The 22,554-nt window shown below is 38.5% G+C and overlaps 1 protein-coding gene and 2 long non-coding RNA genes across 4 annotated transcripts in view; 2 read left to right on the forward strand and 1 right to left on the reverse strand.

The window, feature by feature from the left end:
- LOC138966825 (uncharacterized) overlaps positions 1-22,554 on the reverse strand; it is a 402,693-nt gene that overhangs the window by 278,184 nt on the left and 101,955 nt on the right. The gene's annotated exons all lie outside the window — the stretch shown is intronic.
- Positions 1-22,554, forward strand: part of LOC138966770 (tyrosine-protein phosphatase non-receptor type 2-like) — a 59,577-nt gene that overhangs the window by 5,286 nt on the left and 31,737 nt on the right. For both annotated transcript variants that reach the window (XM_070339107.1, XM_070339114.1), the window contains exons 2-6: positions 11,879-11,987; positions 15,816-15,922; positions 20,396-20,494; positions 21,589-21,738; positions 22,131-22,340. In XM_070339107.1, coding sequence (XP_070195208.1) covers positions 11,879-11,987; positions 15,816-15,922; positions 20,396-20,494; positions 21,589-21,738; positions 22,131-22,340 — 675 coding nt within the window. The remainder of the gene's footprint in view (positions 1-11,878; positions 11,988-15,815; positions 15,923-20,395; positions 20,495-21,588; positions 21,739-22,130; positions 22,341-22,554) is intronic.
- Positions 4,843-6,389, forward strand: LOC138966820 (uncharacterized). The gene is made up of 3 exons (XR_011455773.1): positions 4,843-4,992; positions 5,752-5,844; positions 6,088-6,389. It is a non-coding gene; the product is annotated as an uncharacterized lncRNA (long non-coding RNA).

The following is a 22,554-nucleotide window of genomic DNA, read 5'->3' on the forward strand; positions in this document are numbered from 1 at the left end:
GGTTATTCATTTGGCAAAGAAGTTCTTTCCACTGGTCACACCGGGTGCAGTCTGAATACTGGAGCCGATGCTTTGCAGGTTGCGGATGCCCTGTAAAGTGTAATGAAAATACAATTTTTAAAGTCTAAATGTTTCTTTGTGGTGCTTTTTTTCATCGTGCTTAAAGAGTCAATAATATGGTCAGGAATCTGTCAAGGTGTCCAAATGCAAAATTCCTGTTCTGGATACTTTTATTACTATGTATTTTGTTCCGTTTTAAAATGACTACAAAATAAACAATACAGTTATGAAGTATTCTTCATGCAGATTCTATCCACACCAAATGTATGTATCAGTCGCCTGGATGCTGAGAACATTAACTGTTCAAGAAATGATGGTTACAAAATCGAAAACTGTTTTGTGAATTTTGTCAAATCAAGTGTGCCATGTCAATGTTTTTATCAAATAAGTCACCATTCATAAAAGTATTGAAACAACTAAATGATAACTTTAGTTAGCTTCATTTCCAGAAATGCCATCCAGAGAGTTTTTGGGAACTGACATGCAACGGGCCAGGAATGAAAGAAATTACAGTATTTAACTAATTTAATTTTCAAAGAGACTTATTTGTTGCGATTCCAAGCCATTTTTTTCTTCAATTTAGGAATAATTCATTCATCATGTTTTGTGCTTTCATTTAATTATCCCAAATTTTGTTGTGACAAAGGTTTAGATCAATAAATGTTGATTGCCTTCACTTAATTACCTGAGTAAATCTCTTCTTGCATCACTATTCCCATGGCCTTGACTGGCTTGAGCACCTCTTCAAGCTCTGGAAAAGACTTGCACTCTCTGACAAGATGTTGATGGGACTCTCTGACAAGATGTTGATGGGTTAATGGTTTGCAGCTTGTTGCCTTTTGATGCAGCATCTGTAAAAATGAGAAGTGATCAAATTAGAACCATTATATATAAAATACATGCTCAAGTTTGAATATATTTACTAATAAGGGGTAAATACTGAACTATTTACAAATAATACTAATAGTAATCATCTTTGTTCATGCAGGAATTTCTATAAGTATAAATTTATATATGTTCCTGACCAAACTCAGTCTCCTGTAAAGTCTTGTAATTGACTAGCTAATACTCAGAAGACAATTATTTGAAAAAAATAAAACAATTTAGTGCCGGCTTGCTGATTGACACTTGACTATCAGTATCACTGTCAGACACATATATGGCCCAAAGTCAGAATAGGTGTCCATTTTTGTGACATACAAAATCAATTTTAAAAATGAACATTTTCTTTGTTTTGAAAATAGAGATGTATTTTAGAGCATAAATACGCAAGGAACAGCTATGATTTAAGAAAACTCATGTTTGATCACTTCACAGATTCAGGTTTAAAAGTTTGCAGGAGTTCATAACTTCACACCGTCACAAAATTTAGACTTGTTAAATCATTGTTGCTACATGTATTGGGTCTGTTTTAGACATCTGAGCAAATTGCTACGGCAAATTACTTTGCATTTCAAGCAAGTTAAACTTGTTTTGGCCACACATGATGCAGATGTGAACTCCATTAATGGGAAGTTCATAACTTCACATAATTTACTTTTATTGGTATAATAAATTTAATTTATACAGGCAGGAAACAATTTGTTTTGTTTTTTAATCTGAAAAAGGTGAGCTGGAACATGAAGGTAATTTTTGAAGATGAAGTGTGGAGAAGATTTTTTGGTTATCTGTATTATTTATAGAAATTAATATTGTCACAATTTTTTCACAGCAAATATTGGCATAAGTTATCAATAAATCTACAATTTTGCTGTTTTTGTGCAAAATGTGCTTGAAAAGTACCATCAAAAGGATTTCAATACACCAAAATGTTTGTCTGACTCAAAGAGTTGGCAGAAACTGAAAGTATTTTTAGAATGTCCTAGGAGTTCATAACTTCACACCGTGACATCACAAACTATGGCTAATTCAAACCAAAGTAAGAAAGTGCATATGTCATCTTATTTTCTCTCCAGCTACTCTTTGTAATCAACATACAACTAAGTAATAAAAGTAAAACATTTGTGAAAACAAACGATAACAAAAATCATAAAATGTGACCGTGCGCATAACTTCACAAGAATTTTTGTTATGTTGGTCTCTAGTACAGTTACTGTATAATATATTTGCAAAACAATGACAAACTGAGAACACAGAGTTATAGTATAGGCTAAAGCTGCACTTATATTACAAAATCAGATTTTAATTGCCAAAATAAAACAAATTGTTTGAAACTTGTGAAAGTTCATAACTTCACATCAATCACACATTTATACTAAAATAACTAACTAAAGTCTCTTGCAAATAATTCTAAACAACTTAATGATTTACTTAACCAAACTCAGTCATGAAAACTGTTACCGAAATCATTATTTAGTTAGTGTTTATGTCAGCTGACTGTGTGTTCATAACTTCACATCATTTATTTAACTGAAAAGCTACGTACTAAAATCTGCTGGTAAATTAAAATAAAAATGACATCAAACTGTAACAGCCTACTCTGGAGAAGAGCAGCACATCATTTGAGGTAGTGATTTAGTGTAGTAAATTAATTATTGTGTATAAATCATACTCATGGCATGTGTTCATAACTTCACACCGTGGGGCTGAGGGTCAGTTGATGTGAAGTTATGTACACCGTGCAGTCAACCCAGATTCATGCTGGAATTATCAAAATGTAATTTTGAGGGTTGATATTCAGAAAACTTCTTACAACATGTCCAGATAAAGTCAAATGTACTCTTTTGCTATTAACAAGGCATTATTTTAAACACGCCCTTGAAAAATGAGCTTGAGTTATGTGAAGTTATGAACTTCATGACAAAACGGCTAAGTACTTCAGAAAGAAACAGTCAGCAGCCAGTAGATTCTTTTTGTGATGAAAATCATGGTACAGTGTAATTTGGAAACTGAAAATAGTCATTTTACATATATTTTGGGTTTTGACATGAGTTAGTAACTCTCACATAAAAATAGTGCGCAAGACACAGAGAAAATGGCTAACTAAAGCATACTGCTTGACTTTAGTGACAAAAATTGCTTAGTATCTAAATCTAATGTACTTTTATATGCAAAATTGCTGTTCCACTACAACCTTAACTTTCATGGCTAGCATTTAAGGACAAAAAACACTCTCAGTGGAGATAGTAGGAAAGTTCATAACTTTCTCACAAGAATTTTTTATTTCTCAATTACTCAAACACCAATGAATGAACTTGATGCAAACTTTCAGTGTGACTGCTGCTAGTGGATCCAAATGCATTACAAAGCTAGGTGTTCCCCAACCAGTCAATTTACTCTTTTTATAAGGCAAAAGGTTGGAAAGTTCATAACTCTTTTTTCACAAGAAAATCTGCACGTAAACTTCAAACTACTTTTGAACATGCAAAAACAAGTCAAACAACCCTTTTTATGTTTTATACCTCTGCAAAACATACTGTAAAATACTTTTTTACAAAAATATATCAGGTTTCAATCTTTAATTATTATTTAGAGCTGATCAGTGAACAAAAATGAAGTCTTACGGAAATAGTTATGAACTTTCTGTGAAATTTTGTCTCCCCATTTTCTGCAGGCTCACTGACAAAATTCAAAAACTTTGCTTTGTCAAAGGTACATTTGAGTTTTACTGGCTCAGTGAAAAGTCATTCATGACATTCTGTCCCATAAATATGACAGAGTAGACCATGTTTCAATATGCTGTAAGGTCATGTCACAAAAAATGGCCAAAATGTAGTGCTGCTGACTTCAGATAATGGCGACATTTTCATTAAAAACAACAACTGAGCACACAATGTTTCTCTAGGTGTGTACTTCATACTTTTTTTTACAAGTCTCATTAATCTTTACAAGGATTTTATTTTTCTTTGATGTACAAATCAGGTTAGAGCCAAGGTTGCACAGCTATTTCAGCTGTGGACACCATTTCAGACTTAAGGCCATATTACAATCAATGAATGATACATGTGCAAATTACACTTACAGTTACACAGAGACTCAGAAAAGAATAGGTTTGAAAGGGCTTGAGTAAAAAGTCATGCAATCCTACCAAAACAAATGATAGTTCAAAATAAACAAATCCTATAGGTCTAACTCAACTGATTTCACTTAAAATCTTGCAAACAAGAGAGAAACTGAAAGCATTTAATTGTTATTCACTTATTGTAAAAATAACCTAAAAAAACCCAACCTAAACCTAGATCAGTAATAATTATGTCACCTAAAACAAACAACAATATCAAACAAAAAAGAATTTTTATAAAACACCTACCTTTGTTTTTCCTGAGAAAATCAGGATACAGCTTGTTGCCACTCAAGTGAGATCGCTGCTCTTAGTTTCACCCATGGTGCTTTCAGTTTCACTCATCTGTCATTTTTGTGTCTGGCACCTCCAAGTTCAAAATCTTGTTTGGGATGAAGAATACAGCATTTCTTCATGCCTAACAAGTTGACAAATCGGTGGCATGCCATTTTTTCAGATAAATGGAGATTACAAAATCTTTCTCAGTTCTAACAACGTGCTTCAAGAGAATTTGGCGCCTGGTTTCTTAGCTTCCGGTGCCAGAGTTTGTCCACCGGAGTTACTTCCCTTAAAAGCTAAAACCAGACTAAAACCGCAAGTACAGCAGCAAGAAGACCAGCTGGAGTTGTACACTATATCCACCTTGTGTACAGTGAACTTTTAAGACTCTTTTAGATGCGCACACCCAAAAAAACGTCACGTTGATAGTCGTCGTCGGCTTCTGTGGCGCACCCGCCAACCACCAACCCAGGCGGGTTATCCAGATCCAGATCCAGAAGCAAAATGGCGACGCTCTGTAAGTACACCATGAGGAAAGGGGACTCTTTTGAACGAACTGCTGCAGCTAGAAACCTTTTCTCTGTTGTCTTTGTTGAAGCACTTTTGCATCAAAGCAAGACAACATTGATCCATGCATCATTTCCATGAACTCAGTAAGTATGTTTTGTTTTTGCTTGTTTTATTCAACACTGGTCAGTACAGATGTAAACATGTGTGTGAGTGTGACTGTGAAATCGAAACCAGCCTTCAATTTTAAAAGTTTCTTCTTCGATCTGACACATGAGAAATGGCAGATGTATAAAACTTAACTGCATTTTAAGCAAAAGTACTGTTTAATCATGTGATGATTTGATTGTTGGGTTTAACGGCCGCCTTTTCTGTGTCAGTGTGTCATTGTGTCGTCTGTTTACAAACAGAAAGTCTGCCGTGATTTGCGTTCTGCTGGCACTGTTGGACAGAATAAACGAAACCTGTTGGTTTCAAAGTATAAATTATAGACTGTAACTTCTGCTGAATTTGTTTGAGGTTTGGAACTCACAGATTTGGTATAAATTTGCCGCTAGCAGACTGACTGGTTTGGTCAAAATTGAAAACAGGTTTCTGAAAATGAAATTGAAAAAAGTGCTTCAAATTGTAAACATGCCTGTGGGTATTTACAACAATGACGATTATAACAAATATTCCGAAAGTGTATTGATAGAATTATGTACTTTTATGTAAAAAGGTAACATTAACCATTGCATCAAAATTGGTTTGATTGATTGATTGAATGACATTAATGACAAGCAGTATAGCCAATATGTTTGTAAGTTTTCTGTTCACATTCACTCTAGTTATGATGATGATCTTTGGAATGTCTGATGTTTGAGTTTATCCTTTGTTAAAACCTTTTTTTGTTTCTTATTTACTAGGTCCAGGAAAGAGGGGTGAAGAAGATATCTGGATGAATTCTCACTGGAAGTACCATGAAGCACATCATAAATAAAATATCACTGGAGGAAAAGGTAAGAGTCCTGTCAACGAACTGTGGAAGTAATTAATCAGCCAGTGAATGAATTAAATCAATTAATGGGCAAAACATCTCAGAGAAAAATGGCTATTTCAGATGAAAATGTGTTTTCATCAATACTATACCATATTTACATACCAAAAAGAACAAACTGCGGACATTTAACTCTTCATTTTTGTTCCTTTTTCCAAGTTTTTGAATGAATGATTTTTTGTAAACTGTAGGCATTGTGTTTCAGGCTTTACAGGACACAATGTTGCAAAGCTTCAAGCTGATACTGAGCCTTCTTTTGAATCAAATCCACCATGCTCTGCCACAGACTGACAGTGAAGATGGCCAAGGGAATCGTCCAACAAGGGATGCTGGTGACAGTGACCTTTCCTGGAGAAGCGGTACCGCATCCGCATCCATGCAGTTCCAATAGTTCAGAAAAGTGATGACAAATGTTGAAGACACATTCTGCTTGTGAACATTGTTAGCCCAAGATCGACTTGTCATCTATTTCACTTCTTTGTGACAATATAACATTTGAAGAATGAACCAAGTGTTTGTTTGGCTTTATTTTGTAGTATAATTCGAATGTGTAGCAAACACAACCAAAACTATAAGTGGAGAACAAAAAATTAAATTAAAAGTGTTTTAAAAATAAGGTATCACAGTTCTTGAACTTTGAAGAATGTTCTTGAATAAGATCATTCTTGAAAAAAAATATTCTAGAACATTGTTGCTGTTCTTGAATTTTGTTCGATATTCTAGAATATTCTACAAGCCAAAAAATTCTAGAATAATGCCAGTAGAACAATTCTAGAACATTCTAGAACATTCTAGAATATTCTTGAATAAAAAAAAGTTCTTGAACAACGTTTCGCCGGGGTTGAGTGCTGGAACGTCTGACATAAATTGTATTTGTACTTTTGTTCTCCAAATCTAATGTTCTTTGACAGTTTTAGCGGTTATGACTCATAGTAAAAGTAGCTGGTAAAGTTAAGCAGTGTTATGGAGCAGTTTTCAAGAAAGTAGTTGAAATAATGAAGGAAGTGCGGGTCTATCAATGGGAAGTTTGATTGTTGGTGATGAAAATTTCACACAGAGGATTCTCTTTGAGTTTGACATATGGATCTGAAGATATGATCACTGACTGACACTCAGTGACAGCTAGTGCAACACCAATCCAGTGAAGTAGCAGGGATGTTGCTACAAATTCATACCTATAGGACAAATGTCCTGAGTTCTTCAGCATCAATAGGACATTTGACCGCTTTCAGAAAGTGTAATAGGAAATTATGAATTTGCGCCAAACAGCTTATAACACATTCCATGGAATTGTTCCAAAGTCATGCGCACACACACACACCCACGCGCGCGTGCTGTAGAACACACACATAATATAGTAAAAAATACATCAACACAGTGTGCATATAATGTTGTATTTGTTTAGTTTCAAAGAAACCACAAAAAAGAAACCAAAATAAACAAATTCAGAGCTCTTACTTTGATTACAAACTGCATGATTAGGATAAAGTTGAAAAACAAAATGATCGGTTTGATCTAATGCTGATCTTTTGCAGGCTTTAGGTTTTTTTCAGCGGCATAATTCAGTGCTTCGTCTCGTATCGAAAACAAAAGCAGACGACAAATTTAGTCAGTTGGAGTTGTCTCCCGTACTCCTGTAGCATGCACTGATCTAAAAATAATCCACTATTTTTAGATCAGTACGCTGCACCGAGAAGGTTTTACCCAAACGGCGCATACCGCAAACGGTTCGGGAATTCCCGACAAAAGAAAAGATCCGCACGCGGCACTGGCAACTTCAGTGTCAGCTGAACACGAGAGCGTTCGGTCTTTTAGAAGATTTGTATCTTAAAATGATTAACGAATATCGCGCTGTCCGAAGGAATGGATTACATATCGGACAATGACCACGCTCAGGCTAAAACGATAGGACATCTGACCGACATGCGGCAATGTGAATCGGACATTTGGGGATTTTCATCGTTATATGTCCGAAGTCCGACGCCTAACGACATCCCTGAAGTAGTGCTCAGATTTTCCGTGTATCCTGATTAATTAACTGAAGTAATACTGGTAGGATTTGTGGAAACTTTAAATATTGCTAATACATTTCTGGGAATCCTGATTGTAGGATAAATTATGAGATCTGATTGTCGAAGGATTAAAATGTCATTGAAAATGTAACAGGGATTGTCATTGAATGTGGTACGTGGGATTGTGTCATTGATTGTGGCAGGTATTGTCATTCATGATTCACTGATTCAGAAAGATTTGCAGGGGTTGTATGAAAAGTTGTTTTTGAAAAAGCTGATAGCACAGTCAATTGTTTCATTTGTTGGACAACTTGCAGGTCTTACTCTTATCCCGCGAAAGAAACTCTAAAAACTGTGTACAACGCTAGAAGAAGTGTCTGTCTCAATTTTGATGATAAAATGAGGATGTGTTGATTAGGGAAGGAATCAGCTAATTAGAGTTATTGTTTTGCTGCAGCTCAAAGTTCTTCAGTGCTACCTGTGTAATGTCAGGCACCTCTGATGAGAACCAACTTCCCATGAAAGGGTGCTTTTTGTTTCCCCCATGCCTATTTTTGACTCACATGCGAAGCAAAAGTGAGTCTATATACTCACCCGAGTCGTCCGTCCGTCCGTCCCCCCCGTCCGGACGTCCGTCCGTCCGGCCGTCCGGAAAACTTTAACGTTGGATATTTCTTGGACACTATTCAGTCTATCAGTACCAAATTTGGCAAGATGGTGTATGATGACAAGGCCCCAAAAAACATACATAGCATCTTGACCTTGCGTCAAGGTCGCAGGGGCCATAAATGTTGTCTAAAAAACAGCTATTTTTCACATTTTTCCCATTTTCTCTGAAGTTTTTGAGATTGAATACCTCACCTATATCTATATATATATACGACTAGTGTCTGTGTGTCTGTGTGTCTGTGTGTGTGTGTGTGTATCTGTCTGTGCGCGATGCACGGCCAAAGTTCTCGATGGATCTGCTTCAAATTTGGTGGGCATATTCAGGTTGACCCGGTACAGGACACAACCTGGTCGATATTTCAACACGTGCTCTCAGCGCGCAGCGCTGAACCGATTTTGGTTCCACCTCAGCTATTTTGGTTCCACCTCAGCGACCCGGGCCCCCATACCGACACACCATAGCCGCTACACCACATCACAACGCCAAAGTTCTCGGTGGATCTTTTTCAAATTTGGACACCGTATTCAGCTACACCCCGGACACAATATCATCGATGAGATATTTCAACACGTGCTCTCAGCGCGCAGCGCTGAACTCATTTTCGTTTTTGTGTTCATTTCACCATTATAAGTAACTCTTCCTTATCTTCTCCAGTGTTTGGCGTTTATCTCCCTTCCTTCGTGTGGCTTTCCCGTTCAGTTGTAAGTTACTACACTGCGCTGTCCACTGCGCTGAGCGTCTTCGGATATTCCCGGCGTTACTATTTTTAGAAGGTCAACGCAGTGTACAGAACGTAAATTGGACCCGTAAATTATCCTCACTGTAAAAGTGCAAAGGTCGAATCAATTTATAGCCACGCGAAAAATACACTGTCATCTATCTCTCTATAGATACGGCTTCTCTGTGTTTTTGTGTGTGTGTGTGTGAGTGTGTGTGTCTCTATGTAAGCAACACCTGTGCATTCTTCAGTTCTGTTTGTGATGTGGTCTGGCGGCTTTTGTGTAATTTTATGTACTGGCCTTCCTTTGAGAAGCCATAACTTGCTCAGTCCTGTTTGAGTGGAGTTCGCCTCCAAAGGTGATTAACACGGTTACATTCGTCGACAAGGATGGGACTCGATATGGTCAGGAATGGCATTATGGCCACTGAATCATTTTCGTGCTGTTCCCATTCCACGAATCTGGGAGGGACCTAAGCTTGGCGGGTCCATTGTTCGAAGCCGGCGTACGGCTCTAAGTACTTCTTCCCGGCGAAGCCGGCTACCCGGCGAAGCGGGTATTCATTCTAGTATGATATATAGGGCAAAGTAAGCCCCATCTTTTGATACCAGTTTGGTTTACCTTGCTTCAAGGTCAAGGTCACAGGAGCTCTTCAAAGTTGGATTGTATACATATTTTGAAGTGACCTTGACCCTGAACTATGGCAGATAACTGTTTCAAACTTAAAAATTATGTGGGGCACATGTTATGCTTTCATCATGAGACACATTTGGTCACATATGATCAAGGTCAAGGTCACTTTGACCCTTATGAAATGTGACCAAAATAAGGTTGTGAACCACTAAAAGTGACCATATCTCATGGTAGAAAGAGCCAATAAGCACCATTGTACTTCCTATGTCTTGAATTAACAGCTTTGTGTTGCATGACCTTGTAAGGTCACATGTATTTTGGTAGGAAAAATGTGTAAAGCAGTTCTTAGTGTATGATGTCATTGCTAGGTTTAGTTATTTGACCTTGACCCTGAAGGTCATGGGTCAAGGTCATGTAAAGGTCAAGGTCAAGCATGTGAGTCGTATGGGCTTTGCCCTTCTTGTTACCTTTACGGTTAACCACAATTTACCCACCATGGAATCTGGCCATCTACAATGTAGGAATGTTTTTGGCTGATCCCAAAGGTGTCCTTTTGGTGCATGTACCGCTGTATGATGCGAACATGGGGTGAGTTAAAATGTAAAACTGGAGGGAAAAGAAACACCCAACAGATTACAACCCAGTGTTGCAGAGGATTTTGCTATACACGTAAATATGCAAGTGTTCCTCGGTGTTCATATTTTCACAGAGGGTTTCTAGTGTTTCAGTTTCACAGAGACTGTGTGAGCAGGCGATGAGTTAGAATGTAAAACTGCAGCAAAACCAACAGACTGCGGCTCATTGTTATAGATGATGGCTACTAATTATATGGATGCAAGTGTTACACAGTGTTTATAGGAGTGTTTCACAGAGACCTAGCAGTCTAATCTACTCCAGTCTAAGCGGATGTTGACAAGTAGGTCTTCCTGACACTGTGGTGGTAGGGCTATGACCAGGACTTTGATATTACTTGGATAGAGAGAGAGAATGAGTATTTTTTTCCAGGAATCAGAGTTTGATAAGATTCCTAATTCTTCCCAGACAGCTTCTGATGCAATGATTGTAACAAATTTGGGTCACCATTATATACAAAATAAATTACTAAGTGCTGAACTCAGCTAACCATCAATACTGTACCAGTTGCGATTTGCAGAAATGAAATCACTGCCACTAAAAGCTACCAATTGGGCCTACAGATTGTTGTTTAAACTTCCTTTCTGTGGGTTTTTACACTCAACACCAATGACACACACAGGCATACACTCACACACTGATTTATACAGTTTAACAGACACGCAGATACATGTACCATCAATGATTTATTCAGCAAAAGTGCCTTTTTTCTGTCAAGCCGATTGCAGTTTGCAGTGAAAATTTAAAAGAAAATATAATACTCATGACAAATGATTCAGCTCTCGTTGACCAATCTATAACTCTCAGTTATAAATTCTAGTTTGTCGGTGTTGTTGGCATACATGTTTAAACTGTATTTAAAATCAGTCACTGTCTTGCACTTGCTGAGCTCTGCGGTCTGCCCTCAGCATCACAGGTTCAAAGAATGGCTGTGAAAAACAAATGATTGACAGTTCTACCAACAAAAAGGAAATGGTAGTGCCTCAAACAAAGGGGACATGATAGTGCTGTAAGCAAACAGAAAACGATAGTGCTGTAAGCAAACAGGAAACGGTTAAGTACAACTACACGCAAAAAAGGAATAAAAGTATTCCAAACAAAAACAGTAGTGCTACATAAGAGCTGCAGTGCATCTTTATGTGGTCATTCCATGACTTGAACTTTGCTTGGGGAGGCTGTGATTAATGTTCAACTGACTGAAATCAAAACTTAATGCTGGATGTCAGGATGATCATCATGTTTTGAGTTATCTGAGAATCTGTCTGGAATTCAAGAATTAGTGACTGGCTTGCGGTGGTGTTTCAAATCATGCTTTGTTGTGTTTTGCAGAGAGTCAAGAATGAATCCTCCCTCGCCACAATGGAGGATGTATTTTCCGTGGGACAAGCTCGAAGCCCTCACAACAGACAGAAGAACAGATACAGAGACGTCAGTCCATGTGAGTGCTGCGTGAATAAGCCTGACAGTTTGTCAATAAAAGATTTGCCACTACTAGTACTACCTGTATACCACATACAGTGGAACCCCCCCCCCCCCCTTTAGTTTAAAGACCATCAAAACTGGGTCTCAAAAAAAAATTGAAAAGGAATAGCAGGGGTGGGATTTCTTCCGTCCCTGACGGATTTCCGTCCATCTCCCTCCCCCATGTCACCACAGTGGCACGAAAAAGACCTCGGTCATTCTGCCATAAGTGCAGATGACTGTTACCACCTAAACACGCATACACCTGTGTATCTCATCTAAAGTCGGGTTAAAAACCGAGAACATATCCCAAATGGCTTTGCCGTGAGGGCGTAAAACTTGAATTTCTCTTTTTACCTTTTTGTGTGTGTTAATCCCTGGCAGCTGTTGTTTACATTCTGTTCTGTGTACAGAAGGTCAACTACCTTTCACCATTTCTAAATTGACCAAATTGAGTGACATGTAGGGAGCAGCTATGTCATGTCATCCTGGCAAATGTTATGAGGGCTTACTTAAGCGCCAAAACTAAAAATTAGTAATTAACCCGTGAAAGTTACTAATTTTCACAAGAAAATTACAATTATGACGTGAAAATTACTAATTTTCATGTGTTAATTATTAATTTTCACGTGTTAATAACTCATTTTCAAGTGTGAATCACTTAATGTCTAATTTTCAGTTTTTGCTTGCTTCCTGACGGCTTACTTGTGCCAAAACTAAACATTAGTAATTTTTCACGCATTGATTACTAATTTTCATGTGCCTCGTGACTGTGGGGGCTCAGTGTGCATGCGCGACTGTTAATACGCCGGCCAGAGCGAAACATCCTTCGATTCAAAACTTTTCTGGTCCATAGTTCTTTAATCCGATGCAAATTAACAATAAGAGCTGAGCGCATGTGTAGAAACCGTGACATACAACGGATGTAGACAGCTGGCTGCCGGCTGCTAGAGGAGAACTGAAATGGGCAAGAGACCGGGTTGGGTCGTCTTGGGTCAGTGCTGAAATGGTTACTTTATTGGCTGTTGGCCGAACGGACACCCGGGCTTCATATTTTTGCATGCATGTATTCGTGTTTCCAAGGCCTGAGGCTTTAGCTGTGACCGTGGGATCTTTATCGTGCGCATGAAATTCAAGTTTTACGCCCTCACGGCAATTTTTTAGCCATTAGGGGCATGTTCCCGGGTTTTAACCCCTTCACTGCCCACCCCGTATGTAATACGTGGTCATTTTTGGTTTGTCGTACGCCCATAACCGTATCTCATACGTACGATTTGTGTCACCAACATTTCAGGACATTTCTGAAAACTAAATGGGAGGTAACCACTGTCCAAGTACTTGTAGGGGTTCTAAACACAGTTCTTTCCCATAGACCGTTCGGATAAGTTACTAAAGTTGCTACCACGTTCTACCACGTGTTGAAAACTGTGTTAGCATTCTCGCCATTCACAATGGTGGCTGAAGTCGGACCTCAACTCGTAGACCTGTTTTCAAGCGATACAGTGTTCTGGAAGCTCTACAAGAAGTGATTTATGGATTACCACACAGAAGAATACTTTTATGGGCTGTAATGTGAGTACCTGATGTTTGACACCAGTTTTAGCAGTGTTTTGTGTGGTTTTACGTGCTGCAATGTGTGTCACTGTGTGTGTGTAAGTCCGGAAACTGTAATTTTTGACGAAAATGGTCATTATATCAATTTTTACTATAACAATCACAAACAAAGTCCAATGATCATGTCATCCTATAATAGCCAAGGGTATAAGCAAAACACATGCCAAAGATCTAAGAGATATATCTCAATAAATGATCGAGCAGTGAACAGATTAGTGAACCTACCGAAGAAAGCGAAATTTTGCCCTGTGGCAGTGAAGAGGTTAACCCGACTTTAGATGAGATACACAAGTGTATGCGTGTTTATGTGGTATCAGCCATCTGCATGCACTTATGGCAGAATGACTGACCGAGGTCTTTTGCGTGCAACTGTGGTGACACGGGGGTGGGAGATGGATAACGTCTCGGGGTCTGCACATAAGGTTGACCTCAGACCTGTGTCCGTCCCGGCGGATTCGAACCAGCGACCTTTCGATCACAAGTCCAGTGCTCTACCACCTGAGCTACCTGGGCCCCCGGGTGCTACCCGGGCCCCCGGGTGGTGTTCTGCTCACCCACAACTTTATATGCCCCACTTGCAGGGATTCAGAGACCTTTAGTGGTGTGGTAGAAAAAAAATGGTATTCCTAATCTGTGAACTGGTGGTATTTACATTCTGATACATTGAGTCCTTTAGAAAGTTTGCAAGTGAAACACGCTTAATTTAAACATATTTCTCTTTTAATTCAAGCTATGATTCAACAATAATTTTAGAATATAACTCCTGAAATGATGAATTGAAAAGCAGCATCAGAAGACTGTGTATAGCATTAGCAAGGGATATAACTCTGGTGGTTTCTGTTTTTGTCTAAACCTTCTAGTTCTTTTATAACCTGAGCAGTTAGCCCTTTTGAAGGTGTTGAATTGAAACAAACTTACTTGAAACTTGTTTCTCATTTGGTTCAAGCTATGGTTCAACAATTATTTGAGAATATACCACCTGCAATGATAAAATCATAAGCTACAAGTAAAGATGTGTAGTACAAGGGAGGTGACTGTTATTTTCTGTGTTTGCTTTGTTTGCATGGCGATTTTCCTTTAATGCAGTAAACATTTGTCCCCGAGTACAAAGTACTAGGGTCCAACAGACTTTAATTGTGTGTGTGTGTGTGTGTGTCTGTCTCGACTTAACGGCTTATTGCTGGGAAACTACTGGGCGCAGTTCTTTCAAAAGTTGATACACTAACTTGATAATAGGTCCGATTGATCGTATTAAAACTTCATGTTACCTGGGACCTAAATGCGAAATAAATCACAAAAGCCACTCTTAACGGCAGGCGCGATTCGCGGTGGGATAGAACAGCCGTTCGGCTGATAAACCGCCCAGCCAGCGACACCACACCAGGCTTTGAGTGCTTTGCGTGCGTGTACCACTGCGCGAGGACTATAGGCATTTGAGTTCACTGGCGATTATCAGATTTGTTGGCTTGGAGGAAAGCGTTTCCGACTATGGCCAAAGAGATCCGGGTTCGATTCCCGGCATGGGCGGTCTTTTTTTTTTTTTTTTTAAATTCTTGTTTACTTTTGTTTATTATGAACGTTTTAATGTTTTATTTTACTGTAATAATTATTTTAATTGTGTAAAATAAAAAAAATTTTTAAATTTTTTTTTATTTTTTATTAATCCAAGTGATCCTGGTGGAAAGCCATTCGGGTTAACAATTTTTGAATGGTTTTATCCTCTGGCAAGTTCCTTTGCGCAAAGGAATTTCTATAAGAAAAGTAATAGTGAGTGTTAAGGTAACATTGTCAAGAAAAAAAGGGTAGGTTAGTCAGTAACTTCCGTCGCGATATAACCTTCGTGGTTGAAAACGACGTTAAACACCAAATAAAGAAAGAAAGTCGGTAACTTAACAACATTTTTGTGTGTGAGCGCTCAGAAAAGTAAGACTGTGACCAGTTCATTTTTCCTCTGTAGAATGTGTGTGTAAAAATCCGTCGCGATATAACCTTGAATGGTTGAAAACGACGTTAAACACAAAATAAAGAAAGTAAAGTGTGTAAAAATTCCTCGGAAAAAATGTTTTTGGGTGGGCAGGAAAATAATAGGTCGGATAACCGTAACCACACAATTTTTGTATGCCTTATACTAACACAGACAATGAACGCGATCCCTGTTTCTGACGCGCATACATGTCTGTGACTGTTTCAGATGATCACAGCCGAGTGGTGTTACAGAAAGAGGAGGCAGACGACGACTATATCAACGCCAGCTTGGTGGAAGTACCAGAAGCAGGAAGGAAATATATCTTAACACAGGTGTGAAACTGAAAGCTGATGCCCTGTAGTGATACATGTATTGTTGAAGTCTGTGCGCGCCTTCGTGAGCGAGGCTGGTACTACATATTGTTCATACGAAATGACAAACACAGGTTACAAGCGATAACGCGCAAAAGTACTGGTTTATTATTGTACATCTGACACTAGGGATCAGTAATGTATATATATATAGTTACAGTACCACGTATTGCGGTAAAAAACTTATGAACAGAAAGAAAAAGAGAAAAGAAAACAAATTATTAGACATGGCAAAAGGTATTAAATGCATTAACAAGACACGAGAAGTAAAAACAAGAAAAATAAACAATCACAAGACAGGCGAAGACAAACAGACAAGAAAGTTACAAATACCAAACACTCGTTGGTTAGTCCTTCAACAACAATAAAGAGTTACGTTCTGTACGTTCAACAACAATAAAGAATTACGTTCCGTACGTTCAACAATACCATAAGCACTAAGAATACTCAAGAAACTTAGCATACATACGTTTAAATCCGAACTGGCTACTTTCAGAACAATACAAAAAGTTGACTCATCAGGCCAGGAATACAAAGCAAACTGTCATACCAAAAAAGTCTAACGACAACGTTCCTGCGTTAATCAAAGTCACAAACAAGATATTTACTCATCCACTTTCCCTCACTAACGCTACAAGAAATAAGCCCGTTTACAAAACGATCACCACAGACCGCAAGCTCTTTTACCTAAATTCTTTTAACGTAAGGCTGAAAAAGTCAGAGAAAACGTTTCACTTCGAACTTCGTTAACCACAGAAAACACAAGTTTATCATTATAAACATTAGCGACTTTCTAGCGTCTACAAAACATTGCTGTACGTTCACAACACTAGAACAGTTGAACACACAATAAAGAAACACTACAACAAGTCAGACTTTCAACTCACGTTATACATAAAACAACTCACAAAGTATTTTACAAAATGGCGACCAAAACACAACACAAACAAGTAACAACAAAATTACCTTATGCGCTGTGTGGGTTGACCAGCAGTACCAAAACGTGTTGCCTCACAAACGAAGGGCACAAAACGATTCACACTAGAGAAACAACTGTCTCCAAGAACATTACGTTGACGTTAAAACATAAGAAACACTCCGTTGGTTCACTTGCTAACCTTCATACGTTTACAGATCAAAACCAAACGCTTCCTAACACCCTCAGATCGACTGACGAGACAGGAGTCAAGCAGTGGTATTTATGGAAACAAAAACCTAACATGGAATAGTTATTCAAAAGTCAAAGGTCACCGGATTGACCAACCAACAACATTCCTAAGACAGAATCGGGTGAAACTACTATTTTACAACCAATCAGTAACCGATCACGCACTCCGTGCATGCTCAAAACTTAAAACGGTATATTTAACAGAAAGAAGACCAAGGAACTAGCTGACATCACAAAGCTAAAAACACGTGAGTCACACGTATTCTAAAACTTGCAACGCAGATTCGCAGGGCTCACCTCAAAATCAAAACACGGAAAATAGCACGTGAATCTCACGGTGTTCTAAGACTAAACGACGCAGTTTGTGACGCTCCGACCAAAACCAGGTCACAACAACTGAACAAGGAGCACGTGAATCTCACGTAAAAATATTAACGCTCCACAAAACGGGTCACAACAAGGTGCTACAATAAAAACACGGTCTACTTCTTTTTACATCGTGCAATGGCTTGAGCAAACGTAATTACAACAAGAAGAGCAAACGCTCGATCGAGTCACTTTCGCAGTTCTGAATATTATATGAGGCATCAGATGGACAGGAAGAAATTGCTATTCACAACACAATACAGATGTAAATAATTTGATGTAAAGAATAATCCTATAAAGTTTGAATCAAATCCGATGAATAGTTTCAGAGATATGATATTTCAATTTTTTTTCCTTCAAGACATACCTGTGACCTTGAAAAAGGTCAAAGGTCACCAAAGCAGACGTCAAAGTGTAGAGGTCACTGGGAGTCACGTTCACATAAAATTTGAGCCCGGTCACTTTTATAGTTTCCGAGAAAAGCCCAACGTTAAGTTGTGTGTTGCCGAACAGAAAAGGCTAGTTATCTCCCTTGTTTTTCTGATAACGTTCGTAAAAGGCTACAGATGTAAATACTTTGATGTAAAGAATAATCCTACAAAGTTTCAATCACATCCGATGAACTTTGTCAAAGATATAAAATGTCTAATTTTTCCTTTGACGCTGACCTGTGACCTTGAAAAAGGTCAAAGGTCAACGAAACCATCGTTAAAGTGTAGAGGTCATTGGAGGTCACGACTAAACAAAATATGAGCCCGATCGCTTTGATAGTTTCCGAGAAAAGTCCAACGTTAAGGTGGTGTCTACGGACGGCCGGCCAGACGGCCGGCCGGACGGCCGGCCGGCCGGACAGACTAACACTGACCGATTACATAGAGTCACATTTTCTCAAGTGACTCAACAAAAAGTAGGTGAATGCATGCCACATCGGCATGCACAAAGTCTGTGGGAAGTTCTGTCACTGTCTGTGTGCTTGCTGACCAAGTCCAAGCTGACGCACTGTAGTGATACATGTATTGTTGAAGTCTGTGGGAAGTTCTGTCACTGTCTGTGTGCTTGCTGACCTGGATCTCCCTGATTCTACAAAGTTAACAAAAATGCAGTGTTATGTTGTACATGTATTGCTTTCTTTATTTCTGTAGCCAACAACAAAATGAAATGCAAAGAAAGAATGTTTACTGATTATAATTTAACAATGAGATACTGCTGTTCGTGTGACTATTTGCATCAACATTATGATGTTCGATGATGACTTGACTTGACCTGGTATTCCTTGTGGAGTCGAGCAATCCTCACGCTGAGGGTTCAAACATGAGTTACTTCCACATTTCACATTTGTGTTGCTGAAGCCTGGATCTGTGCAAATGGTTTCACATTCCAGTTCTTTTTGTTGTCTGTCCAACATTTTCTTTGTCTGTTTTCCTGTTTCGTTCCCTCCAGAGTTCCCAAGAGGCTGTTTACAGCCTGGCAAGTGGACCTTGTTACATGTACCGTATTTGACGGATTACAAGACGCACCGTTTTATAAGCCGCACCCCCGACTTTTAACCAAAAATTTGGGATGAGCCACGTATAGGCCGCGTCACTATATTGGCCGCCGTCGAAAAAAATATAATCAGATCGTGTCAATCAATCAAAACAACCAGGCAAACGAAAGTACGGTATTTGGCGAAATCGGCTCCGAGAATAAACAAGTGAAACAAAGAAGAAAAGTGAAAAAGTTTGAAGAAAAATATCACACACACAATTTGTAACCAACACACACATGTAGTCCCGCCCGGAATAAGCTTTTTTGGGATGATTTACGACTTTTGCGCACATTTCGAGCAGACAAAAACACAACATGGCGGCTCTCGCTCCTCCAACTATCGCGAGACACAAAAAAACGAAATCTCGCGCGCGCGAGATCCTGATACATCCGGTGTTTCTCTGTACGCTCTCTTGTCACGACGACTTGTTGACAAACGAAGATTCGCGAAAGAAAGAGAAAAGCGCCGAGTCTTGAGTAGAGAGCTTATAATAAAGTACCGGTAATCGCTAATCGAGCGAAATGAAAATCCGCGGCGACTTCCATTAGGTGAATGCTATTCAAGTTTAGGTAACGTTTTAGCCGCATCTTTTTATAAGCCGCAATGCGATTTTTTTTTTAAAAAGTCGCGGCTTGTAGTCCGTCAAATACGGTAATAACGCTACAGGGATCTTTCTTGGATTTATTTTCATCAGCAAATTTGTCGAAAAAGTCATACAACTACAAGTTTTTTTTTAGAAATGTTAGAAATGTTTTGGTTTTAAAATTATTAAGGATTTGTGATTTTAGTTATTGTCGTCATAACTGATGTCTGATACATATATATATAATTCTTACTGATACTTCTATACTGTTTATTTTACGCATATGTACAATTGATGGTTAAACACGTTTTGTTAAGGAGGAGCATGCTTGTGCGTGTGTGCTGTTGTGGGTTCTGTGTGGGGAATGTATGCGGGCGTGCGTGAGCGTGTGTGTGACTGAGATTGCAAGCGATGTTTGGAAGGGCGTGTATGGATTGATTGATTGTACTCTGGCCAAAACATGTCCCTAGTGTACTGCACATGGTTGAAATAAAGTCTTATGTCTTATGTCTTATGTAAGTCTTTTGGCACAACCTTTCCCACAGTGTAACATTTTGTGAAAAGATGTGTCAAACTCATAATAGTGGCAACTATTTGGGCGATTTTTCCAACACCAAACAACATTCCTGTGTTAGTGGCCATACCACCTTAACTTCCTTCTTTTTTTGCAATAGCCAGGAAGTTTTAGTAAAGTACCTGTGTTATTTGATGGTGTGACAAGCATGTGATGAACACAGGTCACACATTTTCAAAAGTGATTATTGCTAATGAATGATTTGCAATTTGCAGGGGCCACTTGACAACACATGCGGAGATTTCTGGCTGATGGTCTGGCAGCAAAGAACAAAAGCTGTTGTTATGCTGAACAGAATCATCGAGAAAGGAACGGTAAGGCTTCTCTTATGAAAGAATAAGAAATGTGGCATCAGTCTGTTTCTTAACAAGAAAATTGGATGCTTTCTTTCAAACACAGTACACTGAAATACAAAAACAGATATACTGTTATTGTTAACGTTCCAAATTTCAGAATCACAAAAACGAGAATGGTTAGAAATCCAAAAACAAATACACTAGCTGTCAACGTTCCAAAATTCAGAATAAAAAAATAAGAAAGGTATGTTGTTCGAACGTTTCATTATTGTCAAAACGTTACGTTCACAGATATATCGACCCAGCTTTTGTTTGTTGTGCGCTTAAAACAAGAATTGTTAGTCAAATTTTGTTGGGGGGATCGCTCCGCCTTGACATAGATTGGACATAAAACATCAGATAAGTTACGTTCATCTCATATTAATTGTTGGTTTGTCCACTGTATCGACCATTAGGTTGGTGTTCTTGTGAATTTTTTTATTTGTGTGTAAGAATTAAACATTGCTGTGACTAACCGTTCTTGTTTTTTGATTCACCGTGAACTGAGCAGAGATTGCAATGCCATGTTATATGACCTCATAAGCTAAGATTGCTTTGTTAAGAATAGAAGAAAAGAAAAATAATGATGTTGTAGTGCTGTAGTGTTACACTTATTTCCTCAGACACTGTAATTGTGAAGCATTTTGTAACTTCTGGAAATTTGCTGATGGGTGTGTGTAAATCTTTTAATAATAATAATGCATAATAATAATAATATTCATGAAGCACGTATATCGAGGGTTAAACCGTGCTCAAAGTGCTGTACAATCATTGGGGAAAAAAACCCCAATAACATCACATTGTTTACAGTGCAATCACATCAATGAATTGCAATTTTTGTACCCTGTGACAAAGAGAAAGAGCTTATCCTAAAGTTTGCAAAAGCATGAACTAACTTTATTGGCATTTGGAACGCCATTGCAGAATCAACTATGGATGAGAAATCAGCAACAAACGAGTGCCCACACACACACACACTAACATTAACTAACACACACACTAACACACAGTCAAATTCCAAAATATTGTGTTGAGGAGAAGATTTTTTCACTGATCAACCTTGTTTGTTTCAGCTCAAATGTGCCCAGTACTGGCCTCCTGGTATTCGCGAGGGTGGTGAAGATGATATGATTTTCGAAGATGTCAGCTTGAGAGTAACGAATCAGGGTGAACAGGACTGCAAGCATTACACAATGCGATGGCTGGAGTTGGAAGACATGGCTGTGAGCTACAACAGATTTGTTTGCATTTTTGTGCATAGAGTGCTTGAAGTTGAACTATTTTAAGATTTGCACAAGATGTTTTTTTGTGTGGTTTCATTTGTTGATTGTAACCGCACTCTGTGTAAGTTTGGTTATTTCTGTAAACTTTCTGTGTTGGGGGATTTTTCTCCTTGAAGTTTGGGAGGGTTTAAAATTTGACTGAAATTTTAGAAATTTGAAAGAAATCAACTGCTATTGCTACATTTCAAAGTTAAGAATACAAAATCATGGTCTATTTAAGTTGGGTTGAAGTTTTATCTATCCTTAAATGTTTCACAAACTTACCTGTATTTTTTATATATATATTTTATTTTTTGACATTGAATTAATTTGTTGGTCTGTTTGATTTGCAGACAGGGGACAAGCGAGAGGTGTTGCATTTCCAGTACACGACGTGGCCTGACTTTGGTGTTCCCACCTCCCCCACCGCCTTCCTTAACTTCCTCAAAGTGGTGCGAGAAGCTGGCTCTCTAGATTCCGACGTAGGTCCGGCCATCATTCACTGCTCTGCTGGCATCGGCCGCTCCGGAACCTTCTGCCTTGTAGACTCATGTTTAGTTTTGGTGAGTGGTGGATTAATTCTCTTGCTTCAGTAATGCTCCAGGGTTGAAACCAGTGGTGTTAGAAAGAAACAGTATCATCTACAAATCTGGAAGAAAACTTTTAAAGATATGTGTTAAACGTTTTAAGCTATCATTCAAACTAAGTGTAAAGAGAAGCAAAGGTTGTATTCTGATACAGAAATATAACATCGATTCAAACTGTCACAACTGGTAG

Source organism: Littorina saxatilis, linkage group LG1 (assembly GCF_037325665.1).
Source record: "Littorina saxatilis isolate snail1 linkage group LG1, US_GU_Lsax_2.0, whole genome shotgun sequence".
Lineage (NCBI taxonomy): Eukaryota > Metazoa > Mollusca > Gastropoda > Littorinimorpha > Littorinidae > Littorina > Littorina saxatilis.